The 15,568-nt window shown below is 40.8% G+C and overlaps 3 protein-coding genes and 1 pseudogene across 3 annotated transcripts; 2 read left to right on the plus strand and 2 right to left on the minus strand.

Moving 5' to 3' along the window:
* Nucleotides 1–2,403: 2,403 nt before the first annotated feature.
* On the plus strand, nucleotides 2,404–3,151 carry LOC141839257 (protein SOB FIVE-LIKE 5-like). The gene is made up of 4 exons (XM_074726964.1): nucleotides 2,404–2,727; nucleotides 2,805–2,901; nucleotides 2,944–3,026; nucleotides 3,122–3,151. Exons 1-4 carry the CDS (start codon nucleotides 2,404–2,406, stop codon nucleotides 3,149–3,151), a joined length of 534 nt encoding a protein of 177 aa, XP_074583065.1.
* A 1,528-nt stretch (nucleotides 3,152–4,679) lies between these two features.
* Nucleotides 4,680–7,050, minus strand: LOC141839258 (small ribosomal subunit protein uS14). The gene is made up of 3 exons (XM_074726965.1): nucleotides 6,910–7,050; nucleotides 6,200–6,299; nucleotides 4,680–4,865 (listed from the first exon to the last, which is right to left on the minus strand). The coding sequence occupies exons 1-3, from the start codon at nucleotides 6,969–6,971 to the stop codon at nucleotides 4,857–4,859; spliced, it is 171 nt and encodes a 56-aa protein (XP_074583066.1). The 5' UTR covers nucleotides 6,972–7,050; the 3' UTR covers nucleotides 4,680–4,856.
* A 1,637-nt stretch (nucleotides 7,051–8,687) lies between these two features.
* Nucleotides 8,688–9,644, minus strand: LOC141837357 (uncharacterized). Its single transcript, XM_074724775.1, has one exon. The coding sequence runs from the start codon at nucleotides 9,642–9,644 to the stop codon at nucleotides 8,688–8,690; it is 957 nt and encodes a 318-aa protein (XP_074580876.1).
* Nucleotides 9,645–11,684: 2,040 nt separating this feature from the next.
* Nucleotides 11,685–14,410, plus strand: LOC141841901 (uncharacterized; annotated as a pseudogene).
* The last annotated feature ends 1,158 nt before the right edge of the window (nucleotides 14,411–15,568 follow it).

The following is a 15,568-nucleotide window of genomic DNA, read 5'->3' on the forward strand; positions in this document are numbered from 1 at the left end:
TTCTTACCACCACCTATTTTGACACAACCACCTCTGAAGTGTTGGGACCAAGAAGCCAAGAACCCATGGAGGTGTGTGATCAAGAAGATAGGCCACTCTTCTACAATGTAACATGACCTCTGCACAAGTGCTGTGGCCAAGAATCACTTGTCCAGCCACATAAATACTAGCAACCTGAATCTAAATGCCACATAAGAATTAAATGTGCATGCTTATAGTTATAGTTGACCAGAGCTTCCTGTAGACCATCTGCAGCTGTATACATAGAACAACACATGTTGTGGCCCCTCCATCTCTTCCTGGTGCCAACCAAGCCAGCTATAATCACTTGTGCATTGGTCAATTCCATCATCCATGACGGGGAACCGGCAGGCTTCAACTGGCCTTTCCTTGCATTTGGCTGGACTGGATGGTTTCATCCTCTTTCATCACACTTGTTAACCAGCGTGAGGCTCCACTTCAGGTCAGTTCTCCTGCACTGAGAAATTGAATTCTTCTGCTGCTGCTGAAACACTTGCAATGAATTTGAGCTTGATGCAGTAGCTGTTGCTATTTACATTGTTTTCTTGTACAGAATGGCTTCTACTGGTAGATGCTTTGAAAGCCATCCTCTCTTCAGGCCTACACGTACAGTGCGCTGGAATTGAAGTCCAATCAAGGATGGGAAGAAGACAATGGGGATGCTCTGGTAATTACTTGGACTGATGATAGCACATGCGTTGCAGTATGTATACATTATGAAAATCTTAAATTGTATTCAGAATGCTCAGATTCGTTAGATGCTATTTATTTCATAGAAAATATTTTAACTTGTTTAAATTTTTTTGAACGAGCCGTGCAAGAAAAAACTAGCAGAGCTCCAGCAGCGGCTCTCTCTAGCAGAAGAAAATTGAAGCTATGAAGCCCGTTCTTGTTGAGTACAGATTGTGAGCAGTTGGTGCAGTTAGTTTGTAGATTTTCTATGGAAGCAAGAGCTGGGCTCGATCGGAAGAGAATGTTGAATCAGGCAGATTCAGTGAGGAAGTTGCTTGGTAGAGTAAAAAGCAGCAGATTTAGTAGATCTAATGTGGAAAATGACTGACGAGTTTCATTAGCAAAGAGCAGTCATGTTGCTTGGTAGAGACTTCTTCAGTGAGATTCTGAAAACGTTGTCTGATAGCAAGAGATTTTATTGTCATGCTATTGAAAAAGAAAACTATTTCAATCGAGCATTGCAAAATCAAATGCGGATAATTTGAACTATGTTTGTAGTTACATCTAATCTTATCTTTAGTGGATTTAGAAGCATAAATATTTATTGCATCGATTACAATTTCAAACCTCTATAAGTATCTTTTCTTTCCAGATTTTAAAAATCCTTTTGAAAATAATTTTAATTAAAAAAAATGATAACAACATGATCCTTTTGAAAATTATTTTTATTAAGCAAAGTATTTAGTAGAAAATCATAAATTATTTTGTATGAATTTAAATTTTTATTTTTAATAGATATGATTGTTTTTATTTTTTCATGTGAAATTGTTTTTGCATGAGTTTAAATTTAAACGTATGCTTATAAACTTGACTATTTTTTATTTTTTAAATATTTATATAAATCATAAAAAAAATGTTTGTGAATTAAAATTTAAATCTAGGGTGTCAAAAATAAATCTAATTCGAGTCGAGTCGAAAATTATCGATCGGATTGGAAGTTTTCACATCGAGTTGTAGGGTTTTAGATTTAATTGAGTTCGGATTTAAATTGATTTGAATTTAAAATTTAGAAGTTTTTTAATTAAATTAAATTTTATTTTAAAAATTAAAAATATTTTAGTAGAATATTAATAGAATGATTTAAAATATTAAGATAAAAATAAAAATGATTGAGGAAAATAATAAAAAATATTTTTTAAAAAATTATTGAGGTAATTAGATTATACAGATTTAAAATTCTGAAATATAATCTTATATTAAAATTTTTTATAATATTTTTATTTCGATTCAAACCAATCCGCGGTGCACAATTGTTCCTGTATTCGTTTCTTTACCTATTGCTTAATTACTTCTTCCCGCTTAAAATTTCCGCTCTGTCGTCCTGGATAACACCTTAATGAATCAAAGCAACAAACAAGCATGAGGAAGTCAGGTCTTTCATCTCTCTCTCTCTCTCTCTCTCTCTCTCTTAGTTGTCTCTCCGAGATCACCAGCAAAGCGCCCAATAAATTTCATCTCTACCGAGGAAGACAAGCCTAGTGGGTGAAGGATGACAGCTGCATGACGACAAACGTTGCCTGTGATCGCCTTCTGCTGCTGCTTCATTGGCTACTGCGAGTACTACGACGCTCTCCTTCTCTTGCTTTTATATCGCAAGAACTCGCAATGCTCATCGTCGAGGGAGGAAGGTTAGTGGAGAAGGAAGCGGCGATGAGTTCAGAGTGCAGTAGTGGTTGCCAATCTGGTTGGACTACGTACTTTGTCCACTCGTCGGACGAGCGAAATTCGCTTTGTTACAGAGATGGCGAATCCTTTCGAGGAGTAGAAGAGGAGGAGGGCTTGTCGATGATCTCTGATGCATCCTCTGGACCGCCGCATTTCGGCGAAGATGATGGAAATGGCTGCTTCCTTTACTCTGCTTTGGCTCCAGCTGACGGCGGCAAGAAGAAGAGAACTTTGGTCGAGCAACAACGGAACCAGCACTCTTCTGCTTTGGATGACACTGCCAGTTCGCAGCTCTTCAACAACTCTGAGGCATGCTCTCTCCATTTGTGTTGGTCTCCCTCCCTCCCTCCCTCCTACTTTACCTATTATTAACATATATTTCACAGAATAGCTTCACCGATTGCAACTACCGGACGAAGAAATCCATGGAGGAAACTTTGGACTTCTCTTATGACTTCTCCACATCTTTTTTAGCTACGAACTGTTCTTCTATTTCAGTCCCTGTGGATGTATATCAAGAACAAGTTTTGCATGCACAGTCGGCTCTAAGGGTGCAAATGGGGTACTCTCAATGCTCTGCTTGCGTCAAACAAAACCCAACAAGACCAGTTAAGTTCCTAAAGATACTTCTTTATCTATCTCTTCATTTTAACTCTACGCTTATGATGATGATGTTTTTGCTCATGTTGTGATTCACACACAGGGATCGAGGAAAAAAGGAAGGAAGATGTAGTAATCAGTGATCGAGGCTCCTCTGTTCAACATTCCGGAATACCTCAAAGATAGACAGATTTCTTCCTCCAGCGCTTTCTTTTATTGTTTCATTTTTCTGTTCTCTGTTATTTTCCCTCTGCGTGTCAATGCATCAGGAAACAGCCTGACCAGATGGGAAGTGAAAATCTATAAATAAAATTGCTTCCGTCCACCCAAAAAACATGTCGTCTTTAATGATTCTCTTGTCGTGGGAAGAGGTAGCAGAATGAAGTTTGTGGATGTGTTCAGCGTTTTGTCGGCACGCTGAAGTCTTGGAACGAGCCAGCAGCAGCAGCAGGCTTTGCTTTGTTACCCTCCTCCCACCTACTCACAAGCATACTGTTATGGGGACGTAGATTGATTCGAATGGAGTGATTCCATCATCACGGCAGTCAGCAGAAGGATATAGAAGACAGAACAAATGAAGGATCGATGTCGACGTACTCAAACTAAACCAAGTTTAATTGAAATAACTCAAAGTTCAAATAGGTTGAAACAATCTCTCTCAGTTAGGAGTTACATCAGTAGAGTTAGAGTAGGACTGCTAATGAGTTGCCAAGGTCCATCCTGGATGATCAGATCGATCATTAATACCTGAGCCTGCCCCTTTTATTGGGTCACGCGCCATGGAACCATTAAGATGAAGCATCTTTGCAGTCAATGCGTCGGGTGCTCTTCTTGAAAGCAAGAAATCAAGTCAATCTGAAAGCATTTGGTATTATTATTATTATTATATATCTTTTGATGTTGTTCCTCGCCACTTCAACTAAACTAATTGAAGATGAGAAGATAAGACCCTGCCTCACTGCAGGCCATCATTTTGAATAGCAGCCAGAGTTACATATATTGTCCCTCTCTAGTGTTTCCTCTGCCAAATCTTCATTATAGTCGCCATGGCGATCAGACATCTGATGCACAGGGACAAATATATTGATTAAGCTTAGCTGGAACTGAGAAAGAACGTAATGGATCCAATTAATTGAGAGCACAGCTTTTTTTTAAATACTTCCAGGATATTTATGGCTGCATCCATCTCACTTCCTGTACTCCAACGTACTCTTTTTTTTCATTCGTTTTTCAAAAAAAAAAAAGAAATCAGTTGAATCGTATTTAACCCGACTAGATTGAAAGAAAGATAAAATTCAGTAGTCGATGTTATGAGAATTGCAACTGAGTATATATCAAGATAATAAATTGATGCTTTTATTATCATCCACGTGAAGATCTGAATCTTTAAAGTGGCACATAAGCACCAGCATAATGTGCAGTTATTCTATACGCCTCCAAACGAATTTACCACAAGGAAACTTGTTCTCCAAATGAATTTACCCCACTTACCTTATCTCGTTGATTCACTTTACACTTTTTTTTCGCGTTCTGCCACGCCTTTGATGTTTGAAAACGATGGAGCAAAGGCACCTGGGTGTCTCACCGGCTGGATCAAGCAGGGGGGCAAAGCCCCTATATTATACTAATGAGAAAGAGCACCATTCAATTTTTCCAGTATATAGTGCAAATGTATTTAGTAGTCTTGTTGATGAACTAAAGGCAACGCGTTAAACAGAAATCGTTGTTCAAACAAAAACGCCAAGTTTAGAACATAATGCAATATTAAATATTGTCCAAACTAAAATCTTGCAGTTCATGATAGACTCCTAGTGCTGATTCTGCATCAACATCCATCTTCAGCGATACTGCAGATGTAATCGAATAGGATAGTTAGATTTTGTTAGAATAATATGAGCACTTCAGCGATACCTGCGAATTCAGGAAAACTACAATACAAAAATGTTCTGGTAAAGGTTATTCTACTAGTTCCTTGAACGTTTAAAATTATAAATTATATTTCAGCAGATGGAATTTGGAACTAGAAACACAGTAACATAACCGCCAATAAAAATTACCATTGTAAGAATAAAAAAAAAAAGCTGATCAAGTGTTCAAACTTGAAGGGAAACTGAGTACAAGAACAGCTTCTTGATTCTTAGTTATTTAAATTATCTCAAAAAAAGCTTAAATGAAATTAGAAATCAAGGACTTCTTTGCATCAATTGTTCATGGGAAAGTCAATACAAAATCTTTGTAAAATCTTGGACAAATAACAAAAACTTTAATGGACATTTTGTATCTTAAAAGTGCCAAAAAGAAGCAACCCTTTAGTCACTAAAGGTAAATCAAATGCTTCCAAAATGTCTAAAGCACTTCTAAACGTGATTGATTATCACTTGTAGGAAATGCAACCTCAAAGTGGTTTAGTTATTCACTACAGTTAATCCAAGTTACATTGTTCAATTTACATGCAGTGAATACATGGAAAGGTAATCAATAGAAGGATTCGACAGCAAGATTTGATGAGCATTTACTAGTATAGCATGTAGCACCAATATTCTAACACCATTATTGTAGGCTGCTAATCCTTTGGCAGCCACAAAATACTCAAGACACTAGATGTAAACTCTGTTATCGTTTCTACCAATGGCTGGCATTTGGCTTAGTGTTTGGAGTTCCACTTAGCATCCAACACCGAGTGGAATGAGAAACAAGGTAACAACATGAACAATCATCAGCAAAGGATGAAGCAAGCCAGTTTGTCCATGCATTTTCTCAAAGAAACAGCCAAGACAATGTAAAATCAAACAATTAGCATATTTCAATGAGCAGGCAAGCATCTTAAACCCAACTAATTTGTATTATCTATTCTACTTAAGTACATCATTCTATCATTCCAGACTTGGTGTGCTCTTGTAATTGGTGATTAAGTTTCATTTATCCAAGAAGGCACGAATGAATAAAAACTATAGCTGTATAAAAGAAGTAACATGTGCAAAATATGTTATACTGAAAGAAAAAATTAGCACACCCACTAAAAAGTATAATTCTAATAATAGTTGAATAAGTTGACCATAGGATGACCATCTTGGCAGAAGAACTTGCAGAACATCTAAACTATTTTGGTGATGTTGGCCTGATATCTAACATATAATAAAATTTACATAGAAAACATAAAAGTAACAAGATATTTAATTACCTTAATAAAGCCAATTTCTTTGGCATTGCTGCGGAAGCATTGCCTGCAGCACATGAGACCATACTTCCTTATAATCGCATGAGGATTGCCACAAACACGGCTATAAAAAACACTGGTTAGACAAACATTGCACGTACAAAAGATCAATACAATAAACGAAGGAAATCATCACTGACGGTTAACTTCAATCTCGATATTAACCAGCAACCAGCATTAATTACGGAATCATATAAGAAAACAAGTATATATCAATATCATAGCGCATAAATCAAGCAAACCTAATCTCACAATACAAAATAAATACTTTTATTGGTACCAGTCAAAACACCATCAGAAAATAGAATGAAGATAAGACACCGGAGAAGATCTTCGAAGGTCGTGATGTTGCTGATCATTCTAACCTCCACGTAGTAAACTATATATTACCAACTCGAAAAGATAAATAGATAAGAAAGAATGTCAACAATGACAAAAAGAAATAGAGTTGTTAATTCTAAACCAAAAGCGATAACTAAAAACATCTCCTTCAATTTCATCAACAAATAAAAAACACGCCAACACGAACAATCAAAAGTTTACAGGGAAACTAGCTAGTAAGTGAACATGCACCATGAATCACAACACCACTTGCCATCTATTCGAACTTGATATAAAGCAAAGGGAAAAGACAAATCTGTAGATTACAGAGAAGTAATGATAGAATCGATTACCAAACCCGGGATCCAGGGCCATAGTTCTTTGGATGCGAGTTCCAGACGTTCGAGTGCCCCATCTCCGGCCGATCTCGCTAGAATCGCACAGTCCCCCTAATCCTTGAAACTGAAACAGCGGCGGAAAAAGATGAAAAAGGAGACGCGAGACGAGAGGGCTATTTATAGGAAGAGAGGAGAAACCCTAGGTTTCAGAACGAGTATGAGTTGGCCTTAACTATTCTCCACCCGATAAAATTACCCAGATGACGATGCAGGCGGGCCCACATCGACTTCGAGAAGATGTTTCTATTTTAATTTCTTTTTTACAAAATCGGCAGTAAAAATCATTTTTTTAATCCCTTTTCATTTAACAAATTATTTCAAACAATTCTTAAAAATCCGAATTCGATAAAATCTAAATTATTTAAAATCAGCGAAACTCAAATATTTATACATACAAAATTTATAGAAATGCTATGCTGAGCGTTATCTTTCCGGTTAAACGTTTGGACAAGTCACCCGCCGTCCATCCGATCACGCGATCAACGCGAGCCGTCCAAAAAATCACTGGACTTGAACATAACAAATGTGAGTAGGAAGGCCGGACCTCCGCTGCGACCACTCTGACGCCGTTCAACGCCGTCCGAACTAAAAGCCGGGTGTCGGAGAAGAAGAAGAAAAAAAACTTCCTTGGAACCGCTACTCGCGGGCGGTGAGCGTGTACATCTGTCAGCGATCATTTAAGGAATATCCGATCGAATTTCGGTGTCAGGAATCGGCCGGTAAATAGCCATCTTGTTGGCCGATTCAGAAGGATGACGGAAAGGGGTGTGGACTTGTCAAGTCGTGATGGGACACTATTGCCCGATTTAGCTTGATAAAGAGGTCCGCACGGTAGGACGGTGGCCGCTGGCGATCCGACGAATGCCCCCGATTCGACGCTATCGAAAATTCGGTCGGATTCTAGCTAAATCGCGGTCGACAGTGGCCGTTTGGCTACTGCCCTGAGTGGGTTTCGGCCACTGATCGGATTCCGGTTGCAATCCGATCAGAATCCGATGTCGGAACTTCTGTAAGCGCCGACGAGAAGCGCATCCAATGGGTCAGGTCCGACGGCCGTCGGTGATTGGACGGCGGCGTGCTAGCGGCGGAAGCGGCCGAGGGTAGGGCTTTGAGTACGGGTTGCGATCAAGATCGAACTAGCCGAACTCTACAAATTTATTATTTGATAATTTAAATAACATTGGCCTCCTGCAACAATAGTTATCCTTTTGATAAAGTAAAAAAAATAATTATTCCGAGTTCGAAATTATTACTTCACGTGAATAATTTCATCACTGTGTTTTGATGTTTCCTTTGACGGAGACATGTAGAATTAAGAGCTCTCGTAGCTTTAGCCATCGCCATGCTCGTTTCTTACTTTCTTTTGGCGCATGGATTTGGGGGTTTCGACATCATGATGCTTTCTTCCTTTCTAAAATCCATTTTGGCATTCTTCTAAGAGGCGCAGAGAGTTTTCTCTAAAATCCAATTTCTAAAGCTGCATGCTCTTGACGTCAACTCCCCACCCACCGTCCTATCTCCACGAGAAACTTGCAGAATTTTGCAGAGGAACGGGAAAAGCTATTGAAGATCGAGAAAAGCATTTCAAACTTAAAAGTCACACTAAATTGACGTAGTACATTGCGATTCCCTACATTTCAGATTACAGAGAAGGCAAAAGGACGCCACGGAAATCTAACTATTAAGAGAAAAATCGACATATTTGTAGTTATAAAACCGAGTTTTACAGCAAGTCAATGGCCGCCGCCGCCGCCGCCGCCGTCGCCGTCTCGTGTGGTCGTGAACTTTGCAATGCGAAGTTCCTCCAACCATTCGAAAATCCTACTCCTCGACACGCTTTCGGATCTTCTCAACTTCTCTTCTTCCTCCGTCGTTTTCTTCTTCTTCTGCTTCTCGGCCTTCGCTTTAGATGATAATGGGCTCGGCTCCACCGCGTCAAGCGAGGTCTTGCAGTTGAACCCAAGTCCGACGAGCCGCGTCACCTTCTTCTCGACGTCAAATCTCCTAGACGACGAAGTGCTGCTGCCACTCGATGAACTCACCAGCTTCGCCGCGTCTGCCGCATGGCTCTTCAGGCCGACGAAGTGGCCGCTGAGGGACCTCCGCGGCCACAATTCGCGTAATTCTGCTTGCGGTGGTGGCGCCCTGATGAGGCCTGGCCGGAGGAATCCCCACCCGCGAGGCGCCGAGCTGGCGCTCCTCCGCCTGGCGGCGGTCGCCCTTCTCGCGTGCTGCAGCTGGGGCTTCGGGCTCGGGTGCGCGTAGAAGTTGTTGGAGTACGCGCTGCTGCTGTTGGACGAGTGGCTCCGGCTGACGCAGTTGCTGCTCCGTTTGCTGCTGCTGCTGCTGCTCCCGCTGCTGTTACTCCAGCTCGTGTCAGAGCGGGTCGAAATGGTCTTCGTCGAGCAACGGCCGACACAGTCCTCAGACCTGCTCGAGAGATCAAGACCTCCCGCCACGGGATGAAGTGGCAGGATCCGGCCATTAAGGAACACTTGATCGGCGTAGCACATGTCAGCGGCCGCGGCCGGATGAAGGCCGCCTCCGGTCAAGACCTGGAACTCGAAGTCGTCGTCGGAGGACGTGGGGAGAGCGGAGAGCAACAAGGGTTTCCCTTCTTCTTCCTCATCGTCGTTGAAGGTCTGCCATTGGCCACGCTTGGGGGTTAGGCATTTGGAATCGGCCGCCATGATCTCGGAGGTGAGGAATGGAAAAGGATCAGTCGAAAGGAAAGAAATTAAAGAGAATGGGAACGGCAAGTGAAGCGAAAAACAGGGGAATGTGGGTAGAGAAATCTATAGAGTGTGTGTGTGAGAGGACATCGCTAGTGTGGTGATGCGCCTGCATGCCGTCTCTTTTTAGGCAGTCCTCTAGGACTCCTTTTGGTGTGTGGAAGGAGCGTCATTATTTGTGGCGTGACGAAGGTAGACATCCATCCATCGACGACGTGGGTTCCTTTTCTGGCTTGCATTTTTTTTGCATTACGTTGTGCTCGTCAGGAAGAAGACGAAGGAAACGTACAGTTTTGAAAAATCGAGGAGAAAAAGGAAGCTGGAAAAAAAGTTTTGTTATCCATTTATCCCTAACTAAATTTAAAAATCTTATCAATATTCTTTTAGTCTACAGAGGAATCGACTAGCTAGAATCATCAGTTTCTCTGCGACCAGTGACCTTGAGAAACGAGCAGAACAGAGTGTCTGAATTAACTAAAACTGCCGACCAAGTTGATCATTTCCTGCAATTGGATATCGGAAACAGAGTTCCTTTAAGAAATCACGGATGAAAAACGGGATGAAAGATAAACGGGCTCGTTGCAGCTGCAATTTCACTGGGGGAGTTGGTTATCAGAGTTCATCAGGGAGGGAAAAGTACTGCAAGAGAATGAAAATTCAGTTTCTATTTTAACACGCCATTGATGAGTGCATGCTCCTCCTGTACATGTCATCGCGATCCAGACTGTGTGGATTTCTCCTCGTCCAGAAGGCCGCAGCGTGGATGTCTCCGCACCCGGAAGCAGAACAGAGAACCCGCTCCGCAGCCGGACGGAGAAGAAGATCGATCGCTCCACGAGGTCCACGAAAGCTTACTGCTTTCCCATGGCAATCGACGCCCCAGGACTATTGCCGTTACCGCCGCTCTGAGCACCGAAAGCTTGTTCTTGCCCTTCTTTCTGCCATCAACTACGTTAGCCTCCCTTTCCTCCCGTCGGCAGAAGGAAGAGGGCGGCGGACGGAGCGAAGGAAGAAACGTGCCTTCCCTAGCGACTGCACTGCCGGCGGCTATCGGTGTGCCCGGCCGAGACTCCCACCCGAATGGGACTGAGCCAGGCACGCCGACGGCCTCATGACAAACAAGCCTGCTCTCCGAAGAACTTTCTTTGGAGAGCAGCCTCGCGTAGAACTGACCTTCTCGATTGATTCTCATGGGGCTCGAAGACCTCCTCGAGCCATAATTCGACAGCATGATCTCCGTTGTCCTGCCCTCCTCGAGATCATGAACTACTAACTTGTAGGATCGGAGTTATCGTGCTCGAAATCTTTACCTGAAGCGTTGCTTGTAATGGATATCGGAGTGGTTGCTAACCTCATTAACTCGATGGATTGAAGTAAGGCGACAAATTGTTGGGTCGAATGTCACTCGCCAGAAGTATGCAAGAAGTGATCGGCTGGAGATGCACGAACAACGTTAATTAATTTGCTGTTTTGCAGTTAATCCTTTAGGTAATTAAGTTGATTAATTAGATTATTATAGCAGCACATTTAGTTGGAAGTTCCTATATTTGGAAGTTTTCCAACACGGGACGGGAGGGACTGTTTGAAAAATCAGACACATTTTTAGTACTTTTTTGCTATGAATGGAAAAAACCCACGGAGGAAGTTTCGACATTTTACGTCGCCAGATCGCGTCTCGACTCTTCTTCGCGTTCTTCTCGCCGTCGTCGCTTTGCTTGATCCTGACTGCACTGCCCAAGAGAGCTCTCCCTCTCGATCGCTTGCTTCATCGAGGTCTCGGTACGATTGCGGCCCTTCAGGCATTGGGCGATTCTAGGGGTCTTCTCGCTGTCGTTGGTTGGCTTGCCGGATTGGGATTTGTGGGTTCTGGGACACTGCGTTTTTTCGGAAGGTCGAGCATGCTCAGGTAGGACGGAGGAAACGCTGTAGCAGAAGATTCAGTTTCTATATTTAGGTAGAGGCTCCGGCTCGTCTGGCTAGGGCACTGGTTGTTGAATAATGTGTATACTTTGTGTAGTTCCGAGGTGGTCGCGAAAGATTGCCACCTTATTGCCCTGGCTGTTGTTTCCAGTTCTGTTTTTTTGGTGATGTCGCCGCTCCTCCCTCCGAGGCTCCGCTTTGAGATCACCTCGCCTAGGATCGCTTGTCTGAGCGTCCTCGTCCTGACCTTAGTTTGGTACCAGGCTTTGGTGCCTCTATTGAGTTATTTGCAGGCTTGCAGGGCCGCTCGCCAACACGAGCGGCAGCGGGCACTTGCAATCGAGATGCAAACTCTTTTGAAGACTGCCATCCGCCGTTGCCGGAACTGTCACCTTCCGTACAAGGACCAGAATCCAACTGGAGGCCGCTTCAAGTGCTCATACTGCGGCCAATTTTCTAAAAGGCCCATCTTGAATCTTCCACGTTCTGTTAGGAGCTCCACGTTCAGTGAAATTATGAGGAATTGTGGATGGATATGGAGTCAGGATCGGAAAGCACTGAGAAATAGCAACCGGGGTTGTTCGACGGAGGTGAAATTTTCATCATTTCTCATTTTCTTTCCTTTCAATCTGATTTTCTATTTATTTGTCAATATGAGATGGCTCTGTAAAGTAGCGTTCAAACATAGTTCAACAGAAGATGATTCCGACACAGACTACAGAGTGGTGTTATATAAGAGAGGGGATGGAGGAAACCAGCATGAGAGCAGATGGGAGAAAACGAGGAGGAAAGCTGAAGAGAAACGTCAGGCAAAGTTGGAAAAAGAAATGCTGGAAGAGGAAGAGAGGAAGTTGCAAGGATGGTAGAAGAAAGGAGAAAGATGAAAGATGAGAAATCGAAACCCGAGGGAGAAACTACTAAGGGTTCCATTGCTGATGAGGAAAGGAAACGTTATAAGCAAGTGGAGAAAAGAAGGAAAGATCGAAGAAATGTCAGGGATAGGGGATCTAATAAAAGCAACTCTGATGTTGAAGATTTAGAGAAGAGGGCAAGCAGCATGAATGAGAGAAAGCATGGGTTTTACAATAAGAATCACAATGAGAAACATAATGTAGTGAGAAGCACAGCATTGATATCAAAGTCACATGCCTTGGAGACTTCACTTGGAAATAAAGTGATTACAGGTAAAATAAGATACTCTAGTCATATAACTAGCAACTTTCCATCAAGAGGTTTTGGTGGCTCCATAGTGTGTGGGAGAAATACCCATAGCCCAACTGGTGATGTAAAGAAATCAATTAAACCAGTTGCAATCTTCATGAATCATACTTTGAAAAATGTAAGAAATTCTCATGTGGCCGAAGCTGTAAGTGTTAATACGTCAAGTGGAGATAAGAAAATTCTCAAAAGCAACCTTCATCAGCCTGTAAGTTGCCATACATCAAGCTCTTTAGTATTCTTGTTTCTGATAACTGTGCATTGATTGTTGGATTCTTTGCATTTCCTAGATGAATTCATATGTGCAACCACGGCAACCTATTCTAATGAAACCATGGCATCAACTGTTTACTAATCCAGCTCCAACGAACCACCCTGATTCAACAACTACTTCAACAAATCAAAACAATAACAGTCAAGTAGAAGCTCAGGTTACAGACCTAAATAATCAGAAGTTGCTTCCAGACCATTTTTATGATAGTCAAACTAATTTCACACAACCATTTCCTTTAACTTCTATGACCTCATCCAATGTCTTATTTAGTAGCACTTCGCCCAAAATCTTGTCAGATGAATCCTTATTTTCTTCCATTAAGGATTCAACATCAAGTTTTATATCAGAAGAAACAGAAATTTTTGAAGATCCGTGCTATGTGCCGGACATGATATCCTTGCTTGGTCCAGTTTCTGAGGAGCTTGACAATTTTCCATTAGATACAGGGTCTGATTTTCTTTACATTGATAAGGTGGTGGAATCTCAAGTATTAAAGAATCCTTCTGCTTCTGGAATCATATCTAAGCCTTCTCCAATTGAGTGTCCTATTTCCAGATTGCAAAATTCAGAAGAAAAGCATACTACTTTGGGCCAAGTTTCATGTAACTTAAAGTCTCAGGATTTAAATATGATGAATGTTGATGAGTCACAAGGTACATGGCAGATGTGGGAACCTCCATTGGATCAGAACATGGGATTATTAGGAAGGCCTTCCAGATGGCTTTCAACCATAGGACATCAGCATTCACAACAAGAAGAAGTATCAAATCTTTTCTCAAACAACTCTTTGGTATCACAAAGCATGAAGGGAAGCACTGCACTTTTGAGTGCCAAGTCTCCACAACATGTTCTTGGTGGTATTCCGCAGAATGGAGTCACACAAGGTGCATATAGTGCTGCAATGAATGTTAGTGATCCTTGGATGCAGACACCACCTTTGCAATCATTAGCTTTTGATGGAGAAAACCATTTACTTCCCCTGAGTCTCATAGATAAAGCGCAACAAGATGCTGGAATGGTAATTAGTCCAAACAAGTCAAAACCTGATTTCTCTATTGTATCTCCTATTAGTTGGCTGAGGTAAGTACTTAATATGCATAACAATGGTTCCTTGCATAAACTAGTTTTCTGTATTGGAATTATATATTTATATTGTTTTTCTTCACTAAAAAATTTGAATCCCTTTGAACTTTTTTTGACATTGTGCTTGTTAGTGTACTTACTGCATGAGGAATTGCTGAAAATGAGTTACATTTCTTGGAATTATGATTAATTTAGTTTTTTTTGTTGGGAGTAGTAACATATTTTGCTTGTTTGCTTACAAATAATGATTCCATCCAGTGATTTCATGATCTATTTTATTACTCCGATTCAAGTCTTTTGTGCAAGTTATAAACTTTGCATCCTCAAACTAATTAAAGTCTGCATATCACAATAAAATAAGGGTGGATCATCATTTTCCTGTTCTACATGCAATTTGAATATACAATTCTTAGTTGTAATTCTTTGTTATATCAGGAGTCTGGACTCTGGAGCAATGTTTCATGGCAGGACTCCAGAACAATGCTTTATGGCTCATAATTCTCAAATATTTAGGTGAATTAAGCTCCCTTCTTTGGCAACATTATGTGAATATTTTCTTTTGGGTGGCATGGAGGAGCAAACTGAGAAAAACTTAATTTATTTTGAGAAGTCATGGAGTAACCTAGGAGTAACAAAAAAAAGGTCAATATTCGCTAACAAAAGTTGAGATTATAATATTTTGACATCATTTCAGACGAGTCAAAATAAGGATCATTATTAAAAAAAACATTATCCATAATCTATAACTATGCTTAATAGAAACATTCTATTTGTATATCTTTATATAACAAATTTGCCATACTAGTGAATCTTTCCAATTGTGGGGATGTAAGGAAACTTTCATGTCCAAGTCTCCAGCAGAGATGAAATTAAAATTTAAAAAATGACCATTAACTATAGCCCCCAAAATACCAGATTTCTTGAATAACATAGAGGAAAAATGAAGGGAATATCTTGTTGCAGCAATCAAAGGAACCTAGATATAGACCCATGTAATGAACATTTCTACCTATGTATTCTTAAAACAATTGTAGTTTTCCAAACCAATACCAATATAGACCCATGCCTACACTTATATTGTTTTAAATATATTTTAGTCAAATTACACATCCGCTGTGTGTTTTTCCTATTTTCTCTTTTCCTTTTTTAAAAAAAAAATTGGTTCTACTAGTTTCTTTGAGTGATTTCAAGTTTACTAATATGATATAGCCTAGATGGCTATGCTAAGTTTTGTGTCTTGTCAGTCCCAATATCAATGTTGGCTTTGCAACGTTTATTTTGAAGGACTTTACAACCTTATCAGGATTGATATGCTAGGTTAATCCATCATTCCAGAAGGCAACTAATTTTTAATTTTTAATTTTTAAAAAAAGTTTGGAACAAATAT

Source organism: Curcuma longa, chromosome 11 (genome assembly GCF_044706935.1).
Source record: "Curcuma longa cultivar G26 ecotype Majalengka, Jawa Barat chromosome 11, ITB_CL_G26_1.1, whole genome shotgun sequence".
In the NCBI taxonomy this organism is placed as follows: domain Eukaryota; kingdom Viridiplantae; phylum Streptophyta; class Magnoliopsida; order Zingiberales; family Zingiberaceae; genus Curcuma; species Curcuma longa.